Source organism: Aquarana catesbeiana, linkage group LG01, assembly GCF_042186555.1.
Source record: "Aquarana catesbeiana isolate 2022-GZ linkage group LG01, ASM4218655v1, whole genome shotgun sequence".
In the NCBI taxonomy this organism is placed as follows: Eukaryota; Metazoa; Chordata; class Amphibia; order Anura; family Ranidae; genus Aquarana; species Aquarana catesbeiana.
In genome coordinates this window covers 521,229,858-521,249,627 of record NC_133324.1, presented here as the reverse complement: position 1 = coordinate 521,249,627, position 19,770 = coordinate 521,229,858, and the positions used below count along the sequence as shown (strand labels likewise).

At 43.9% G+C, this 19,770-nt stretch overlaps 1 protein-coding gene across 1 annotated transcript in view; it reads right to left on the bottom strand.

Moving 5' to 3' along the window:
• The window catches only part of ZFR2 (zinc finger RNA binding protein 2), a 324,702-nt gene that overhangs the window by 168,016 nt on the left and 136,916 nt on the right, over nucleotides 1-19,770 (bottom strand). Inside the window, exon 8 of the mRNA XM_073594216.1 lies at nucleotides 5,226-5,345. Coding sequence (XP_073450317.1) covers nucleotides 5,226-5,345 — 120 coding nt within the window. The remainder of the gene's footprint in view (nucleotides 1-5,225; nucleotides 5,346-19,770) is intronic.

Sequence of the window (19,770 nt, the reverse complement as noted above, 5' to 3'; positions counted from 1 at the left end):
GGGGGTTTGGGTGCCTACTAAGAGAAATCTGATCATTTTAAGGTCTCATGGATTGTCTGTATAAGAGACTAGACTGTTTTGTTAGTCTTACAGAGCACGTAACCAGAGTTTTCATATTTGCATTCATAAGTGAGGGGAGGGATACTCCCTCAGAAACCCAAACCACAGGAAGGCATCTGGGTCAGTGAAATGTCCAAATCCAAAGACTAATGGGGCGTACACACGGTCGGACTTTTCAGCTACAAAAGTCCGACAGCCTGTCCGACAGACTTTCGACGGACTTGCGGCGGACTTTCTAACGAACAGACTTGCCTACACACGATCACACAAAAGTCCGTCGAATTCTTACGTGATGACGTACACCGGACTAAAATAAGGAAGTTGATAGCCAGTAGCCAATAGCTGCCCTAGCGTGGGTTTTTGTCCGTCAGACTAGCATACAGACGAGCGGATTTTTCGACCGGACTCGAGTCCGTCGGAAAGATTTGAAGCATGTTTCAAATCTAAAGTCCGTCGGATTTGAGGCTGAAAAAGTCAGTTGAAAGTCCGGAGAAGCCCACACACGATCGGATTACCAGCCAGCTTTAGTCCGTCAGCGTCCGTTGGACTTTTGTAGACGAAAAGTCCGACCGTGTGTACGCGGCATAAGATCCGGCATGACATTTTATACATCAAAAACAATAAATATAAACATAAAATGCTGCCACTAGAAGGGAATAAAAAAAGAAAGGCAATTAAAATGATGGCGGCACAGTACTCCTCTTGTTGAAAAGTCAGTGCAATGGAGGGAGATTTAACCAGTTCCCGACCGGCTCATGCAGATTTACTGCAGCAGAATGGCTCCCCTGGGTGAAATCCTGTATGGTTACGTCCTTCCCTTTAGCGGTCACTAGAGGGCACGCGCGCGCCCGCTGCATGGCGGGGTAACCGATGCGCGTGGCTGACGGGCACCATCGCGTGCACGAGCGCCAGCACGGGGATTTGTGTGTGTAAACATACAAAATCCTGTGCTGTCAGAGAGGAGCCATATCGTTTGTTCCTACTAAGTAGGAAAAACAATATGTCTCCTCTCCTAGTCAATCCTATCTCCATACCAGTTAGAAAACACTGAGGGAACACATAATTAACCCCTTGATCGCCCCCTAGTGTTAACCGCTTCCCTACCAGTGACATTTACACAGTAATCAGTGCATTTTTATAGCCCTGATAGCTGTATAAATGTCAATGATCCCAAAAAAGTGTCAATAGTGTCCGATCTGTCCGTCGCAATACCGCTAAAAATCGCAGATCACCGTCATTACTATAAAAAAAGCATACAAATGCCATAAATCTTTCCCATAGTTTGTTACTTTTGCTTAAACCAATCAATATACGCTTATTGCGATTTTTTTTTTACCAAAACTATGTAGAATATTTATTGGCCTAAACTGATAAAGAAATTTGTTTTTTTTATTTCGGGGATATTATAGCAAAAAGTTAAAAAGAATTTTTTTTTTTTCAAAACCGTCTCTCTTTGTTTATAGCGCAAAAAATAAAAACCACAGAACTGATCAAATACCACCAAAAGAAAGTTAAATTTGTTGGAACAAAAAGGACGCAAATTTCGTTTGGGTACAGCATTGCATGACCGCGCAATTGTCAGTTAAAGCGACGCAGTGCCAAATTGTAAAAAATGCTCTGGTAAGGAAGGGGGTAAAATCTTCCAAGGCTGAAGTGGTTAATCACTTCAATACCAGGCACTTAGACACCTTCCCGCCCAGGCCAATTTTCAGCTTTCATCGCTGTCGCAATTTGAATGACAATTGCGCGGTCATGCTACACTGTACCCAAACAAATTTTTTATTATTTTGTTCCCACAAATAGAGCTTTCTTTTGGTGGTATTTGATCACCCCTGCGTTTTTTATTTTTTGCGCAACAAATAAAAAAAGACCGAAAATTTCAACAAAAAAAAACAAGTTTTTCTTTGTTTCTGTTAAAATTTTTTGTAAATAAGTACGTTTTCTTCTTCAATGACGGGCACTGATATGGCTGCACTGACGGGCACTGATACGGCGGCACCAATAGGCGGCACTGATGAGGTGGCACCAATGAGGTGGCACTGATGAGCACTGATAGGCGGCACTGATATGCGGCACTGATGGGCACTCATAGGTGGCACCAATGGGCACTCATAGGCGGCACCGATGGGCACTTATAGGCGGCACTGATTGGTACATATGGGTGGCACCGATGGCTACTTATGGGTGGCACTGATGGATGGCACTGATGGGCACTAATAGGCACTGACAGGTGGCACCGATGGGCAATGACAGGTGGCACTGAACACACTGATTGGTGGCACTGATAAAACTTATTGGTGGCATTGCTGGGCAGATCTGAAACATAATGGTGCCAATCAGTGCCCATTTGTGGGCACTGATTGGCACAGATTAGGCACATTGGGCACATGTGGATGGCCATGGGGTACATACCTGGCCATTCACATGTTGCCCCTTCCCTGGTGGTCCTAGAGGCGATCCCTGGTGGTCCAGTGTGGTGATCTGAGGGGGGGCTGCGCCGTCAGAAGAGCCGCCGATCGGCTCAAGTCTGTCAGACGCGAGTGAGAAAAAGCCGTTCAACGGCTCTTCCTATTGACAGCGTGATCCGCCGTGATTGGACACGGCTGATCACGTGGTAAAGAGCCTCCGGCGGAGGACGTCATCTGCTATGGGCCGGGCGGGAAGTGGTTAATCAAATTAGCTATAGAAATGTATAAAGTGTGTGAAAAGGGCAACTCACATGTTGAACAAACATTGGGTTACAAGAGATTAAAAAATGAGAGGAATTTGGTTTAAAAAGTGAATTTGAAAATGTTTCCCCCTTTAATGGCTGACCAAAATGTTTAGTGCAAGCATCAGTTCAAGAATGAGACAGCCGAATTTTCAGGCCATTGAGATAACCTTACATTCTCTGTACATTAATTATTACTCTATTTAGGACACAACCTCAATAAAATTATTATGACATCAGACAAGGGGTAAAATATTTTGGTAAAAAATCCATAAGATGTGCCATAGGATTCTCAAAAATAGGGAATAGTGTGCTAAGATCTCCAACACTGGGTTGGAAGGAGACAAGAAAAAGCCATTTCACATAAATGGGGTGGCTTTTATGGAAGGGGTGACAGACAAAAAAAACTAAAACTTTTGAAGTAGAACATAATGTAACATAACGTGTACCAGTGTTCTTTGCACAGCTGAAAGAGCACAAATCAGTCAAAAAGCTTATCAAGTATATATTGTGAAGGTTATGTCCTATCTGCTTACTGTATTAGACACATTTAAGGTCTCCCAATACCATTTTAGAATAGCTTGAATATGAGGGCTTTGTACTCCTATATTCCCCATAATCTGGGCCTAAAAGTTATCTCTACAATTATACTAACCAGACAAAGGGGACAACAGCCAACACAATAAAGTTTGTCATTTACCTAATTTTTTGTAAGAACACAAATTTTTATTTGATAAGGATTTTTATTTACAGATTCGGGGCACAGCAAAGGGCAAAAATGTGTCTCGGCCTACACCAACCTATACATGGGTAATTGAAAAAAAACAAAACAAGTATTTATTGATGAAAATCTGGGGATTTTGAGGCCTGCTATAACCCATGGTGTATGAATACTCTGTCTGTGTCCTGTACTGTATGATTAAGATATAGTCAATATTTTAACCAAATTGGGAAGACCTGTACGCTTTTACTGTCTGGAGAAACTTTAGGATTTCAAATATCTAGCATGAACATCTAGTAGCAGCTGCTTGATTGGAGTTAAATTTTGCATAAGAAGACTTGATCCAGCAGAGTCACAGAGGAACAACCTATCACCTCAGGAAGTGTCCTGAGCAGGTTTGCTGGGGATGTGGTTATAGCTACTGGTTCAGCCCTTTTTTTCAATAATGTCCATCCTCCTATAGACAGCAGCATAACTTATAGCAAAAGGTTTTGTTTTTCTCTATATTCAGTTCAAAGTTTTACACAGCCCTACCACACATTACAGCATGCTGACATGAGTTTTCTATACTGCAGTTAGATCAATACAGCCAGGTCACCGCCCTCTAGTGATGAAGACAAACTATACTGTAGAACTCATCCCCTTTCCTCTTGCTCTCCACTGTCAGCGTGTTTCTTGTAAGCACACGAGCACTTCAGCACACCAAGTTGGCTCCTAGTGTTGTCTTTTCCTTTTTCATTCGAAGTCTACTGTACAGGGGATTACAATAAGCTGATGCAAAGCCAAATTCAGACATTTACACTACTTGTATTAAAAAAAGGTATTTAATGTAACTTGGTTCATTAACCATTTTTAGCAAAAACTAAAGTGAATAAATTTTCATACAATACAAGCATTCCGGTAACAATGAACTGCCAAATAAGAATACTGCCATCCTTGTTTCCAAAACACATATCTGCTTATGTGTTCATTTTTTTCCCCCCAAAGGGTTCCAGAAACAGTGCTCAAAAAGCTAGCAGATAGCAAAGGACTAGCCACCAGTATATTATAGGCTCTCTGTGAGCCTTTTCCAATAATCAACTTGCCATACTTTGTTCTATTCAGGGTTTCTGTCTAAAGGTGGCCTTTTTGAGCAGGGAGTGGGACTGGCATCCTAATGCCAGAGCTGCAGCCATGATGACTGCTGATCTGATAACTGGTGGGGAATTATTTAAAAAGTGGCAGAAGCGCAGAAAGCACTGTCCCATAGAAACAAAAAAATCCTTGCACTGCATGTTCTAGGTACAATTTACTCATTAACATGGGAGAGAGGACAGCAGCACATCAAATCTCATGGAACAAGCGGTCAGAGGCACAGTGCAATAGATGTCATACTGCAGATACACAGCTATAAGGCTCAAGGCACAGAAAGTATACAAAATGTTTTTCAGGAGGAATTCAAGACAAAAAGATAAATCTTTCAGACTACCACTTAGGCACAATCAACAATTTTGGATACAAGATAGGAAATCTTCACTTTTTGAATTCAGGTCCACTTTAATGCAATCCTATTTTTGTCTTTTTATTGTTATTGTTGCAATGACTGGGGAATACTAGGGACAGGTGACACTTAGGAAAATGCTAATATTCAATACATTCAAAACTACCAAACAATTTATGTGAACAACTGATCTGCAATACATTTTGTTATAATAAGTCAATCCATTAACCACTTGACACTATTAATACACAAACCTTATACTGTAGCCTATGTCGGCGGCCCTTCAGATGCATGTCTCTGGCATTGGTATCATTGAAGCTGCATTCACAGAGTTTACAATGGAACCGTACTGTCTTCCCTTCCTCATTATGGATCTAGAAAAAAAAAAAAAAAAAAGCATTCTTTTAGTAGAAAGAAAATGTAAAATGTATATTGCCTAATTTCATTTTTCCCATTTAAAGTGTCTCATTTTCTTTTTATATTTAAAGAGTATTTATCACATTTCATTTTTACATTTAAAGCTGTATAAAGAGGGGCGTGGCTTAGCGATGGCCATGTGAGGAACACTTCTTTGAGAGCTCCTGCCGTTGCCCCTTTCTCTCCCGCAGAATCAATGTTTTTTCTCGAGTAGAGCACGGCATGACACCTACCAAAAGGTACGGAACAAGATCGACAGCTAGAAATATCCAGCCATCAACCCCACGGAGTGGGATCCAAAGATATTTCAGGGACTCACAGAAAGAGACTCCGGGCGCCATTGAGACAGCGCCACGTGTGCAGTCTATGGTAGTGACCGTTGCGCCAGAAATATCAGCTTTCCCAACATCATCTACCCCCACGGACTGCTTTTCGGAGACCCCCGTGACCCTCCAAACAGTGATGGCGGGTTCGTCACAACGACTGAGCGGTATACCTGAAGAACTCCGGATTATACTCCAGGCTCTCCCTACCAAGGCGGACATTGAGGCCCTCCCCTCCAGATCTGACATAGAATCCCTGACACTACGAGTGGAAGAGGCACATAACCGGGAAATTCAGGAGATCAGAGAGGAGATCCATGGGCTCACGGAGCGGGTGGAATCTAATGACACTTCAATTACCGTATTTATCGGCATATAACACGCACTTTTTTCCCCTGAAAATCAGGGGAAAATCGTGGGTGCGTGTTATAGGCCGATCCCCCCCCCCAATTGTGTGTGATCGGAGCGATCGCTGCAATTGCCGCGATCGGCGCCGACATACACAGCCGTGTGGAAATTCAAATACGGCGCCGAGACTGCAGGGACTCGGCGGAGCGGAGCTACACATAGCCGAGAGTCCTCGGGTTTTCTCGGCGCCGCTTACAGTCCCGCCCATAGGGCGGAACTGGGCTGGACTGTAAGCGGCGCCGAGAAAACCCGAGGACTCTCGGCTATGTGTATCAGTGCTCCACCGAGTCCCTGCAGTCTCGGCGCCATATTTAAATTTACACAGGGCTGTGTATGAGGGCAGGGATCGCGGCGATCCCACAAAGCTGCACGGGGGCAAGGCTGCACGGGGGGGCAGGGCTGCACTGGAGAAAAGCTGCACTGACATGGCTGCACTGACATATCTGCACTGACAAGGCTGCACTGGGGCAAAGCTGCACTGACAAGGCTGCAATGGACACTGGGGCAAGGCTGCACTGACAATTCTGCACTGGGACAAAGCTGCACTGACAAGGCTGCAATGGACACTGGGGCAAGGCTGCACTGAAACTGACAAGGCTGCAGATGGACACCGATAACGCTGCATTGATGGGCATTTTAATGTAAGTTTTTCTTCCTTAAACTTAACTTCTAAAAGTTTTTTCCTTAAAATTCCCTCCTTAACTTGGGTGCGTGTTATACGCCGGCGCGTGTTATACGCCGATAAATACGGTATATCCCTCTCTCAGCGGGTCTCTGCCCTGGAACGATCACAGACATCACAGGCAGCCGCAGCCATAGACCTGCAGCTCCATTTGGAGGATTTAGAGGACCAGCAGTTGTCGCAAAAACCTGCGGCTGCGAGGCATCCCTGAGGCTACCGGAGCTGAGGACTTGGCTGTGACAGTCACGGCGATATCTCAAATAATACTGGGAGCCGATTCACCGCAGCAATGGAACTCGATCCAGTTCACAGAACTTTGGGACCTAAACCAGCAGATCCGGACAGACCCAGGGACGTGCTTTGCAGGCTCCACAAATACACCCAAAAAGAGCTCATTATACGCAAAGCCTGGGATCATGGAGAGCTGGAATTTGAAGGGGCAGCAATTAAAATTCTCCCGGATTTGTCGAGAGCTACGCTGCAGAGGAGAGCCCTCCTGAGACTTGCACTGGAATTGGCCAAAAGGCAGGGTTACACGTATCGGTGGGGTTACCCTCTAGCGGTGACTTTCCGTAAAGGAGCCGCTTCCTTCACCCTGCGTACTCCAGCGGAACTGCCGGACTTCTTTGCTTTCTTAGTAGTGGAACCGATCGGGTTCCAGACTGGCTTGCTTTTATCCCTAAACCAGCGGGCCGTCCGGGACCTACTGCTCAACGTAACCATCGACCCCCCCGTCAACAGAGGTCCAGAAGGAGACACTGGACACCCTCCGCCGAGGGAACACGTGAGTCCTGATCTGAGCACAGATCATCAGCCTAAGCACAATTCTATGCTTTATTGTTTTATCTCACCCCTGACTCGTTAACTGTGACCCATCCACCTCTGTTAGTGGCCCAGCGACACCCGTAGCACTCTCTCCCTTTCAGTCACTGGAGTGGCGGTACACCGAGGGACAGACATCCGGTTTCCCCTCCCGACCACTGTTCGTCATGGATTACCCCGGGAAAGTGACAGGAGCAGGATGAGAACCTTCGGCTCAGGGATACAGGCTTAAGAAACTTTTACCAGGCTGATCTGGGTCTATCGCTTTTGCCTCTGCAGCTGTTCTCGGTTATGTCATGTGTTTTAGCGGTCGGCAGGTGGCTGACGCAATGTTTGATTAATATACACCGGAATCCCTGCCACTGAGATCAATTTGTTGGACCAGGACATGAATTACTACAAATCAGGAGATGCCTGAAAAGCTCCAACATAAACTTTGCATCTGGGCGGCAATGAGTTTAAGGGGGAGGGGGGAGGAGGGATTGGAGTCATCCTCGGATATCAGGCAACCCAGGACTCACGATCACAAGCAAGGGGAGGTGATAATGCGGAGCATTCCTGAGTAATAGATGTGGGGTCATGTTGTATTGGCACATCCCTCTCCCCGTGAAGAACATTAGCAACCTGACAGGATCACTGGGCATTCCCTGGTGTTAAGGTAGTGGGGCCACAAGCAGGGATACACTAAGTCTAGATCGAAAATAAGTTTGTCCTTTACCTGCATAGGTGGGGGGCGGAGGACTTTTATAGCCAGGTCACGGGAATGTGGTCACAAGTTTGAATGCATTGTGTAGTGGTTATAGGGGGTAGACGTGTTTAATGTTGCAGATGGGTTCTAGCTTGTAGGCTGAATTTTGAATGTTACACAAAATAAGCATAAGTAAATCTAATCGGTGCTCTGCACCTGTTCCTTGCAATCCTTAACATCAGTATTATTTCTGTTTTTGTTTTGCTTTACAAATGCTGCTGCATATACGATGACATACATCGCTGCTCTGTGGGATGGAGAGGGATGTTCGGTAGGATCCTCGCTGGCTATCTCTCTCCACAAACCTACTTAGGCCTGCGCTCGATTACCAGTTCAGTGCTGGTGAGCGTCTTAGCACTATTGTGCTACTCCTTTAGGGTATAATATATCTAGCACCCACTAAGTGCGACTTAGATACTCTATTCCCCTCTGTCTTGTCTCCTTTTCACGCTCATTTATTTTCACTTTTCTTTTCTCTCTTCCCACTACCTCTAGTCCCTTCCTCCCCATTTGTACCTTCTGACCCCAGTTTTTCTCCCCACAACTGGGGACCATGGAGGCTGTGCATGTACTTTCACTGAATACAAAGGGCCTAAACGTGCCTGAAAAGAGACGTATGTTACTACATGACTTACGACATCACAAGACGGACATAGCATTTATCCAGGAGACTCACTTTAAAGACGGTAAATTACCCATATTGAAAAACAAATTCTTCCCGGTGGTGTATCACTCCACGAACGGGTCTGCCAAGACCCGTGGAGTGTCTATACTTATCTCCCGCAGTGTCCCTTGGAAATGTATTGAGGTGGAATCCGACCCGGAAGGACGTTTCTTGTTCCTTAAGGGTGAGATTGGCAGGATTCCGGTGACCCTAGCAAATATTTATGCCCCTAACAATCATCAGGGCCACTTCTTCACTAAAATTATAGATACCTTATTGGAGTTCACAAGAGGGCACCTGATAGCAGGAGGCAACGTTAATGTCCCGTTAATTCCTTCGGAAGATACTTCCGCTGGGCATTCCTCAGTCCCACCTAAAACCAGGAAATGAATCGCTCGCACATTTCACAAAGCACAATTGACTGATGCCTGGAGACTTCTCCACCCGACGGAAAGGGATTACACCTTTTATTCCAATCCACATAAACAATACTCCAGGATAGACTACTTCCTACTCCCCCACACTCAACTGCATGCCCTCCGTGACTCCTTGATTGGGTCCATTACATGGTCTGACCACGCCCCTGTTCTGTTGACTTACGCCCCGACAGACAGTCTCACCTCCAAAACAAAGACCTGGAGACTTAATGAAAGTCTTCTACAGGACGGAGAAGTACTTAAAGATGTACTCAAGGAACTGAATGGTTTCTTCCAAACCAACACTCCTGACAGTGACCCTGGCATAGTATGAGAAGCCCATAAAGCGGTGATCCGCAGAATCTTAATTAAGCACGGGGCTCGTATCAAAAGATTAAGGTCGGCACAGATGACGGCACTCCTTCATGATTTACACCTAGCAGAAGCCAGACACAAACATGCCTAAACCCCAGCGGGGGAAGCGGAAATTCTGCTCTTACGTAACAAAATTAATGACTTATTGCAATTCCGAGCCAAAGCCGCGCTACAAGTATGTCGACGGGTATCGTATGAATCGGGGAACAAGTGCGGTAGAGTATTTGCCAAATCCTTCAGAGAACAGACCCTTGCAAATTATATTCCCCATATTATGTCACCCTCCGGTCAGAAGGTCACACTACCACAAAAGATAGCAGGGGAATTCAAAGATTTCTATAAATCCCTTTATAACTTGCAGAAGACACCATCCACACAACTGCAAATAGAGGACTACCTAAACAAATCTGGTATGCCCAAACTGTCCGCCGAGTTCAGTGAGTTGATAGACGAGCCAATTACCATGGAAGAAATACAGACGGTAATCAAAAACATGAAATCAGGGAAAGCTCCAGGCCCGGATGGCCTTACGGCTCAATACTACAAAATCTTACTGCCGTCTTTAGGAGAGTTCATGCATAAACTCTTCAATTCACTGGACTCAGGTGCACACATCCCGAGAGACACCCTTACAGCACATATAGCGTTAATCCCCAAGGAAGGGAAAGACACGACTATCTGTGAGAACTTTAGGTCAATTTCACTACTTAATGTGGATCTAAAAATCTTTACGAAAATATTGTCAACTAGGATCCAACGTTTTCTGCCGTCTCTGATCCACTTGGATCAGGTCGGATTCGTCCCAAACAGAGAGGCTAGGGACAACACTATCAAAGTCCTAAACATACTACACGTGGTCAATCAGAACAAGACTCCCTGTGTTTTCTTAAGCACGGACGCAGAGAAGGCCTTTGACAGGGTGCATTGGCATTTCATGACTTCTGTTCTAAGACATGTAGGCTTGGGGGGCAGGATGCTAAACTGGATTAACTCGGTTTATACTGGCCCCACAGCCCGGGTCCGTGCGAACGGGGTTTTATCAGACCCCTTTGCAATCAGAAATGGAACACGCCAGGGGTGTCCATTGTCCCCTCTCCTCTTCGCCGTCACTGGAACCCTTCCTGCGTACAGTGCGCGCCAATCCGGACATAACTGGAGTATACATGGGGGAATCACAGAAAATTGCCGCATACGCGGATGATATGCTGTTTACCCTCACTAACCCGATGGTTTCCCTCCCTAACTTTTTTCAGGAATTCAAAACTTACGGAGGTTTTTCGAATTTAAAGATTAACTTCAATAAGTCTGAAGCAATGAATGTACGAGTGCCCTCGAACCTTATTACTACACTCAAGAATAGCTTTAAATTTAAATGGACTACCACAGCCCTGAAATATTTGGGCACACACATACCCCCTAAAATGTCTCAGGTATTTGCCCTAAACTTTCCCCCACTGCTGTCAACTGTCCGAGCTCTACTCGCCAAATGGCACACAGGATTACATTCGTGGTTTGGTAGATGCAACATCCTTAAGATGTGCATTCTCCCGAAGTTTCTATACCTGCTCCGGGCCCTACCGATCCAAATTCCATCACGCTACTTTGATCAGACTACTGCCCTTTTTTTTTACTTCATATGGGCACACAAAAGACCCAGACTTAATAAGCGACAGCTAACACTACCCAAACTGTATGGAGGTTTGGCTGTGCCAGATCTTCACAAATACCAACAAGCAACTCATTTGACCAGACTGATTGGAACCGCTACCAGTCTACCAAACTATGGACCCAACTGGAACAGACTCAATGTACCCTTGAACAGAGCTCCCTGGTGCCATAAATCCTTACCAAGAAACATGAAAAATCATCCTCTGATAGGGGTTACCACGCAAACATGTTTGTCTCTCTTTACACGATCCCGCCTCATGTCTATTAACTCGCCGCTGTGCCCGATCTTGGGATCCCCGGAATTCGTTCCGGGGTACACAGACCCAGTATTTCGCTCCCTATGAGCCTCAGGCTACTTTCAGGCATCCCATTTCATTACGGACGGTCGGTGGCCCTCCCCAGCTGCCCTCATGAATTTAGAGGGACCATTTCGTTTAGATTTCTGGAGAGCCCTCCAACTCGATCACTTTTTCAAAACTCTACCCCCTCCGGGAAACTCTGAGCAGACTTTGACTACATACGAAACTCACTGTACAGAAGAGGGAGTTTTACCACACACCTTATCTGTCTCCTACCAACTGTTGATCACGCCACCAGACGGCCATCAAATGCATGCCCTCACAGCATGGGAAAGGGACTTACAATGTACCTTTACGTCACGGCAAAAACAAAATATTCTTTACTTTACATATAGATCTTCAATATGCACTAAGATGCAGGAAACCAACTATAAGTTAGTCACCATATGGTACAACACTCCCGTGAAAATACTAAAGTTCTTCCCTTCTTCCTCGGATCTCTGTTGGAGGTGCCGGGGAGATCGGGGAACGATCCTGCATGTTTTCTGGACCTGCCCCAGCTTGGGGCAGTTCTGGAAGAAAGTTCAACATACCATACAGAAATTCATGGAACGTCCTATCCTGGTGGATCCTGCTTTCTTCCTCCTCCATGCATCTAATATGTCAAGTAAGGCCTACAAAAAAATCGCTGATCAGACACCTATTGGATGCAGCAAAGGCATGCATTCCCCTTTTATGGAAATCCACCAAACCTCCGACTGTGGGCATGTGGCTCAACAAGGTGGAAGAAATCAGAAAAATGGAAGATATGGTTCTTACGGCCAGACATCAAAATGAAAAGTACACCAGGACCTGGTCCAGGTGGCTTATTTTTATATACTGAGGGACAGACTCTTCTAGAGAGGGATTAAAGGCTGGAGTGGGCTGGTGGGACCCACCGGCCACCGTTTCGAATACAGACGACCCCAGTCACGTGCATGTACCGCTTCCATGTGCCCCCTAACCCCCCCCTACCCTTCCCTTTTGTTTCCCCCTCCCTTCTTCTTCTCCAACCTTTTTTCCACTCCTACTATTCTTCTTTCACTTCTTACTCTCTATTTCTGTTTCTTTGAAAAAGGAAAATGGCAAAGGAAAGGGCTAAGCATTTATATATGGGGAACATTACAGGGTTGAATTCTCCATACGCTCTTCTGTAGAATAGACATTTTATCAGGAATGGAATATGTTATTACCTTGTTTTCAGTTATGTTGAAGAAAGAGGCTGTGTCCTCGAATTATATATATGTTAATGTCATTTCATCAAGGAATTGCCCTTTCTTGAGCTTTAATAAACTTATATTTCGAGAAAAAAAAAAAGCTGTATAAAGAAAAGAGAAACTAAAACCCTAGATTCACTGAAAAAAAAATGGCAGACTTTGTAGGCATAAATGAAGCAATCTATAAAAATATATAGATCAATATTTATTACAAAATTTTATTCAAATACAAATATAAAATCATTGCAGCACCCTCTACATTCAACAGGTTAACAACCAGCAATCCCAAGCATGGAGATACAGATCCAGCTGAATTGTATGGTAAATGGAAGTTCATCAATATATACTGGTATATATGGTGTCAGCATAGATATTATAGATCAATTTCGCAGTTCCTCTATGCTTGATAGTCAACACGTTTCACAAGATTTGCTTGCTTCTTCAGAACTGATTGGGTGGGTGCTGTTATTGGATTCAAACTAGGTAAGAGATATTCGATAAGTACCATATATATATATACACCATATAAGTTCCCTTTCTGCTTTGAGAATGGGCTGTCTTATGCAACTAGTCTGATCCAGAACTGCCATGGCGGCACCAGTGTTTTATTTTAGTTTCTATTGGTCACATGATGTTACCACCTACTTAAAGTGGATGTAAACCCAATGTCATCCTTTCTAAACTACTGCCATAGGGGTTATCTATAAGGATACACATGCCTCCTGCATGTATCTTTACCTGTCAAACGTCTCCCCTCTGTCTGTTATGAGACCCGAAAAACTGCATATTCTGTGGGTGGGTCTGTTGTCTGGAGCTCGGTGGGTGGAGTCGTGATGTCAGTAGACTCCCCGCCCACTTCTACACTCCTTGTCAATGTGCATTTTCTCCTGTGTATTTCTAACACTGAACTTCTGCTATGATCTCGAACATCTAGTGAAAAGACAGGAAAGTAACCACATGACTTCAGCATGCCAAATCATGCTGAGGTGTGGAACAGCCAATCCTTGCAGAGCTGCTGAAAAAAGAAGTGGGAGGGAATTAAAAAATAATGCCTGTGTCTTAGGCTAGTGCACGAGATGTAAATCACCTGTCACTCACAGCAAGGGGGAGTATTTGACAAAGTTTTTCTCAGTTTGTCAAGAGTTTTCTCACTGAACAATAAGAGAGGATTGCTCAGAGATGGATTAACTCTGTGTGGCAAGACTGGGCTCAAATGATAGGAAATCTTATACTCTACAGTATGATATAAAAAAAATTTTTTTTCGGGTTTACATCCACTTTAACTGTTCCCTTGCTAATAAGACATGAATGATGACTAACTAACTAACTATGATGGACTAACTATACGGTCACACCTAGATCACGCCTATACTTATATAATATACTTAACACAAACCCAAATATTTAGCATATTCATATGTATAAATTGTTTAACTTGATGTTTGAGTCAGAGATACGTCTTTCTTCATTCGGCTCAGCAGAGCTGGATAACTGTGTGTGTTGTGTCTCTCCACTGCAGTGTATGAATAAAAGCACCTAATTTTTCACAAAATTTGGATCTAATATCTGAATGGTCTTGTTTGGAGACTCCCTAATCTGATTTAACAGAAGGGTGCCTGCGACTTGTATCCAATTCCAGCGGGCTCCCGGCCAGAGAGACATGAAACTCACGTTGAGCAGACAAGTGGCCACGGTAAGAAACAGTTATTCTTACTTATTCTGCTATCCGAGGCGAGTAATTAGTCGGTATCTAGGGGTCCATTGGCTGAAGGAGTCTTATGTTGTTAATGAAATGGTGAGATTAGGTAAAATTGAGTGTAAACTAGAGTAATGTTGATGTTACACAGTTTGACCCAAATAACTCCTTTACTTCACCTGTTGCAGAAATAATATAGCTAATAATTGGTGATGTTTTGTTTCTATGCTTGGGGTGTCAATAGATTTATGAGACTTGTGAGAAAGTCTGACCAGAGAACTGTAGTAGTGAGCCTGTGTGGCAAGTAATGCCTATGTGGCACGTGTACAGACCTGTGTGGCCAAGTGTAATAAAGTGCCATTTAACAGCAACTGTGTGTAGCCCGGGAGAAAAAAAAATTTGGGTGACAACCCAAAAATTGTAATTAGAGACTCGAGAGTGAGGACTCTAGGACCGGGAGCACGGCTCTCTCTCTGTCAGGAGAGGTAAAAAAAACTGGCACAAGTAGTCCTTTGACAAAAATGACAGATATGGACAGTGGTTAACCACTTAAGGACCAGGCCTCTTTTTTAGATGTGTTGTTTACGAGTTAAAAACTGTTTTTTTTCGCTAGAAAATTACTTAGCAGTCCCAAACATTATATGTTTTTTTTTCTAACACCCTAGAGAATAAAATGGCGGTCGTTGCAATACTTTGTCACGCCGTATTTGCGCAGTGGTCTTACAAGCACACTTTTTTGAAAAAATACACTTTTTTGAGTTAAAAAATAAGACAACAGTAAAGTTAGCCCAATTTTTTTTTTTTATATTGTGAAAGATAATGTTACGCCAAGTAAATTGATACCCAAAATGTCACGCTTCAAAATTGCACCCGCTCGTGAAATGGCGATAAACTTTTACCCTTAAAAATCTCCATAGGGAACGTTTAAAAAAAATTCTACAGGTTGCATGTTTTGAGTTACAGAGGATTTTTTTGTAGAAAGGCAATTTGCTGTATTTATTTGTGCCACATCCAGTAATAAAGCTAAACAAAAAGAAGAACCCCCTAGTGGTGGACTTTTAAGGCACATAAAAGATTTAGAAGTATATTAATACAAATATGGTTTATTACATTTCAACATTAAAAACACAACAATGGTGTAACATTTACTATTTGGAATGCATAAAAGGCATTTTTACAACAATATACAAGGTTAGAAAGTACTCTTGCAGCCAATGCGTTTCGGAGTGTGTGAACCTCCTTCCTCAGGGGTGGGTGTGAACTAGAGACATTTCTATTGTTATTATAATGTATTGCTGGTTTAGCATTCCATGTAATTCTAATTAAAAACAGCAGCAACAACACGGTCTGTCTACCAGATATATTCTTGGTTCCAAAAGGAAGTAGTGGTTTTCGGTGGAAAATTATTTTATATCCATATCTAGATAGGGGTGAGAATTCATTCAGATAGTGTGTATCTTTTCTAATAGTAGTAAGGGAGGAAATGAAACCTCCCTTAGCCTTCCAAAGAAAGGGAGGCCAGTAAGGGGTATTGTAATACGGTGAATATTCTGAGGATACACTGAGGTTGAGAGACAAGTCCCTAAGATTCTTATGAAGCTCAGCGGCTGGTGTTGCTAGTGTATGGATAATAACTATATTCCAAGGAAAAACAGGTTCTGACAGCATAGACCGGTGCCACACAGCAAAGTGTGTTGGACAAGATGTCATGTCCACCGCACTTTGCTGTGTGGTACCGGTCTATGCTTTAATACAGTAGGAATCAGAGGGCCCTGCTTCTTAGAGCTTACAATGGGTCTCTGTGTATGTTAATTTTCATGGCAGATTGAGAGAGTTGGATAAGGGGATTAAATGTGTACAATATAGGATTTTTGAAAGTATGAAATGTGATGAAACTAACTAGTTATGAAACTGTCAAAGTTTTTCGAACGCATATCACTGATGGGTATAAGAAAAGAGTATTAGACCAGGCAATGTAAGTGTTAGGAAATGTTTGAGAAGCAGAAAGATAATGCTAAGTATGGCTGTAAAATAAGTGTGAGAAATCATTTTGGAGATGAGAAGCTGCTCTTTTTTTGCAGATTTCTTCCTTCCTCTCCTCCTGTTTGTGTTTTTGTGCAAGAAAGGAGTGAGGTGCCCCTCACCCTCACATTCCTGTTAACATTGTGTGTTTGTAGAAGAGAAAAATCAGAAGGTTTTTGATGATTTAAAGAAGTAGATAGGAAACATGAAAGTGAATTGCACTAGAAAGAAAGTGGACAGAATGTTGTAGAATTATTTGAATTGTAGAATTATTAATGAGTGGCCCTTGCAGAACAAATCAGGTGGCTTGATGGATGTGAGACAAGAAAAGGCTGAGGAGGTTTTTGATTACTTTAAACGTGTCCAGCCCATGGCAGAGACAGTAGGAGTGGATGTGACTGATCGTACTAACATTACTGCCATAGGTTGTAAGAATGCTATTGTGATGGGATTTGATGAAGGATTTAATTATCCGAACATAGTCTGGGCGGAGGGTACCACGCATTTGTCTAAGGCTCGCCAGTTCCTAAATGCAGGACAATTTCATGGGTCAGATGGTGGAGGCACCACCTAGAGACAAAGTGTTACTAGTTCTACTGATTACCAACAATACAGACCTGATCACGGATGTGGAAATACGGGGCAATTTAGGTAACAGCGATCACAGGTCAATTGGCTTCAGTATAAATCACACAAATAGGAAACATAAGGAAAATACAAAGACACTGAATTTCAAAAGAGCCAACTTCCCTAAACTACGAACCTTGCTAGAAGATATAAATTGGGATAAAATCTTAGGAACAAAGAACAAGAAGGAGAGATGGATTCGCTTTAAGAGCATATTAAATAAGGGCATTAGCCAGTGCATCCCATTGGGTAATACATTTAAAAGAGCGAACAAAAGTCCTGGATGGCTTAACGCCAATGTAAAAATGCATATAAAAGCAAAGAGAAGGCCTTTTAGAAAATACAAGGTTGAGGGATCATCAGCAGCATTCAAACTTTATGAAGAATGCAACAAGAAATGTAAGGGTGCAATTAGGGTAGTTAAGCTAGAACACAAAAGACACATAGCGGAGGAGAGCAAAAAATATCCCAAGAAATTCTTTAAGTATGTAAACAGTAAAAAAGGGAGGACAGACCATGTTGGCCCCTTAAAGAATGAGGAAGGACATCTGGTTACAAAAGGATGGGGAGATGGGCGAAGGTTTTGAATTTATTCTTCTCCTCAGTCTATACAAGGGAATTGGGGGGCTTCAGTAACCAAAACTGGCCGTGGGAGGCAAGCCATGATGTATTATTCCCCAGCTAGCAGGGAGTGAGCAGGGCCAGGAGCTCCACGTAGCCCACATGTTCGGGACTCGGGAGGCCGCAGGGTAGGAGCTGAGATCGGAGTGGGAGGGAGCGACAGCCGGCAGTGGTGAGAGCCAGAGGCTTTGGAGCTTGGATCGGAGAGGGAGGGAGCAGGTGCTCGCAGTGCTGAGAGCCACAGGACAGTGAGCCCGGCTGGGCAGGACCAAGTAGGTCCTTCTCCCCGAATAGTCTGCCTGTGAGTGTGGAATAAATACTGATCTGGCTGTGGCTGAACGGTTTACTAATTGGAGCATTAGAGTATGGACCACCAGTGGTACTGGCACATCTTCCACACATAAACATAGTGAAATGCAACACTGCTTGATGGGCTCCTTTAGGCCTGGTTTCCATCCATATGGGTTTGCGGCCCACGTTTGCGCTGGGACGGCAGCCCATTTATTTGAATGGGCTGCCATGCCTGCATTTCCCGCAGAAAAAAGGTGCATGCAGCGGCCTTGAAATCGCATGGCGCTTTTTGCAATATGCAATTTCCCCGCAGGTCCCGCACCCACAAACGCGCTGCGTTTTCAGATGCGTGGTGGTGCCATTAGTAATGAATAGCAGCCCCGAGTTTTTTTAAACAGCAGCTTGTGCAGGAATAGCAGCAGTTCCCCCACCCAGAGTCAAAACCTGCGGCTGTTTAAAAACACGTGGGGCTGCCATTCATTCTTAATGACACCTCCACATCCAATTGCAGCGCAGGTGTGGGAACCGCAGGGAAAATAAAGTGAAAAGGCGGCTGTGTTTTTCTGTGGAAAATGCAGGCACAGCAGCACATTCAAATGGAGTCCACACACTACGGGGTATACACTATACACTATGGGATATATCTGAAAATCGATCACTCCTGATGTACTGACGGCCTCTCTCATTTCTTGAGGCCTGAAAATGCCAGAACAGTACAATATCCCCCAAATTACCCCTTTTTGGAAAGTAGACACTCCAGGGTATTTAGTAAGAGGCATGGTGTGATTTTAGAAGGTGATTTTTTTTGTAATAATTTTTGGAAAATTAAGAAATTAAAAAAATAATATAAAAATGTTCAAAAAATTACAACTTTTTTTTTTTATACTGTGACCAGGGCACTACAGTGTAACACTGTACTACAATAGAAAGGTGATCAGGATTTTTTTTTTTTTTTTTTTTTTTTACACACCATGATCGCTTATAACAGTGAAAATCACTTGTTTCTTGGGATGTTGGGATAGAGAGCAAAATTGCCTTGGGGGGGGCAAGAAAATGTTTGCCCAGGGTTCAATCAATATTAAAGAGGGAGTCCCACGAAAAAAAAAATGTAAAAGTCAGCAGCTACAAATACTGCAGTTGCTGACTTTTAAAATAAGGACACTCACCTGTCCCAGGGTCCAGCGATGTTGGCACCCGAGACCGAATCGTCCCTCGGTCCTTGGGTGCTGCCGCCGCCATTCTCTGTAAGGGAATCAGGAAGTGAAGCGCTGTGGCTTCACTTCCCGGTTCCCTACTACGCATGCGCGAGTCACGCTGCGCTTCCTAACTGGTCCCCGCTGTCTCTGGGACCCGTGTGTGTCCCAGCAGACAGTCGGGTAGGGACGGGAAGAGGCATAGACTCCCATGGGAGTCTATGCCGGAAGTGGGTGCAAATACCTGTCTTAGACAGGTATCTGCACCCCC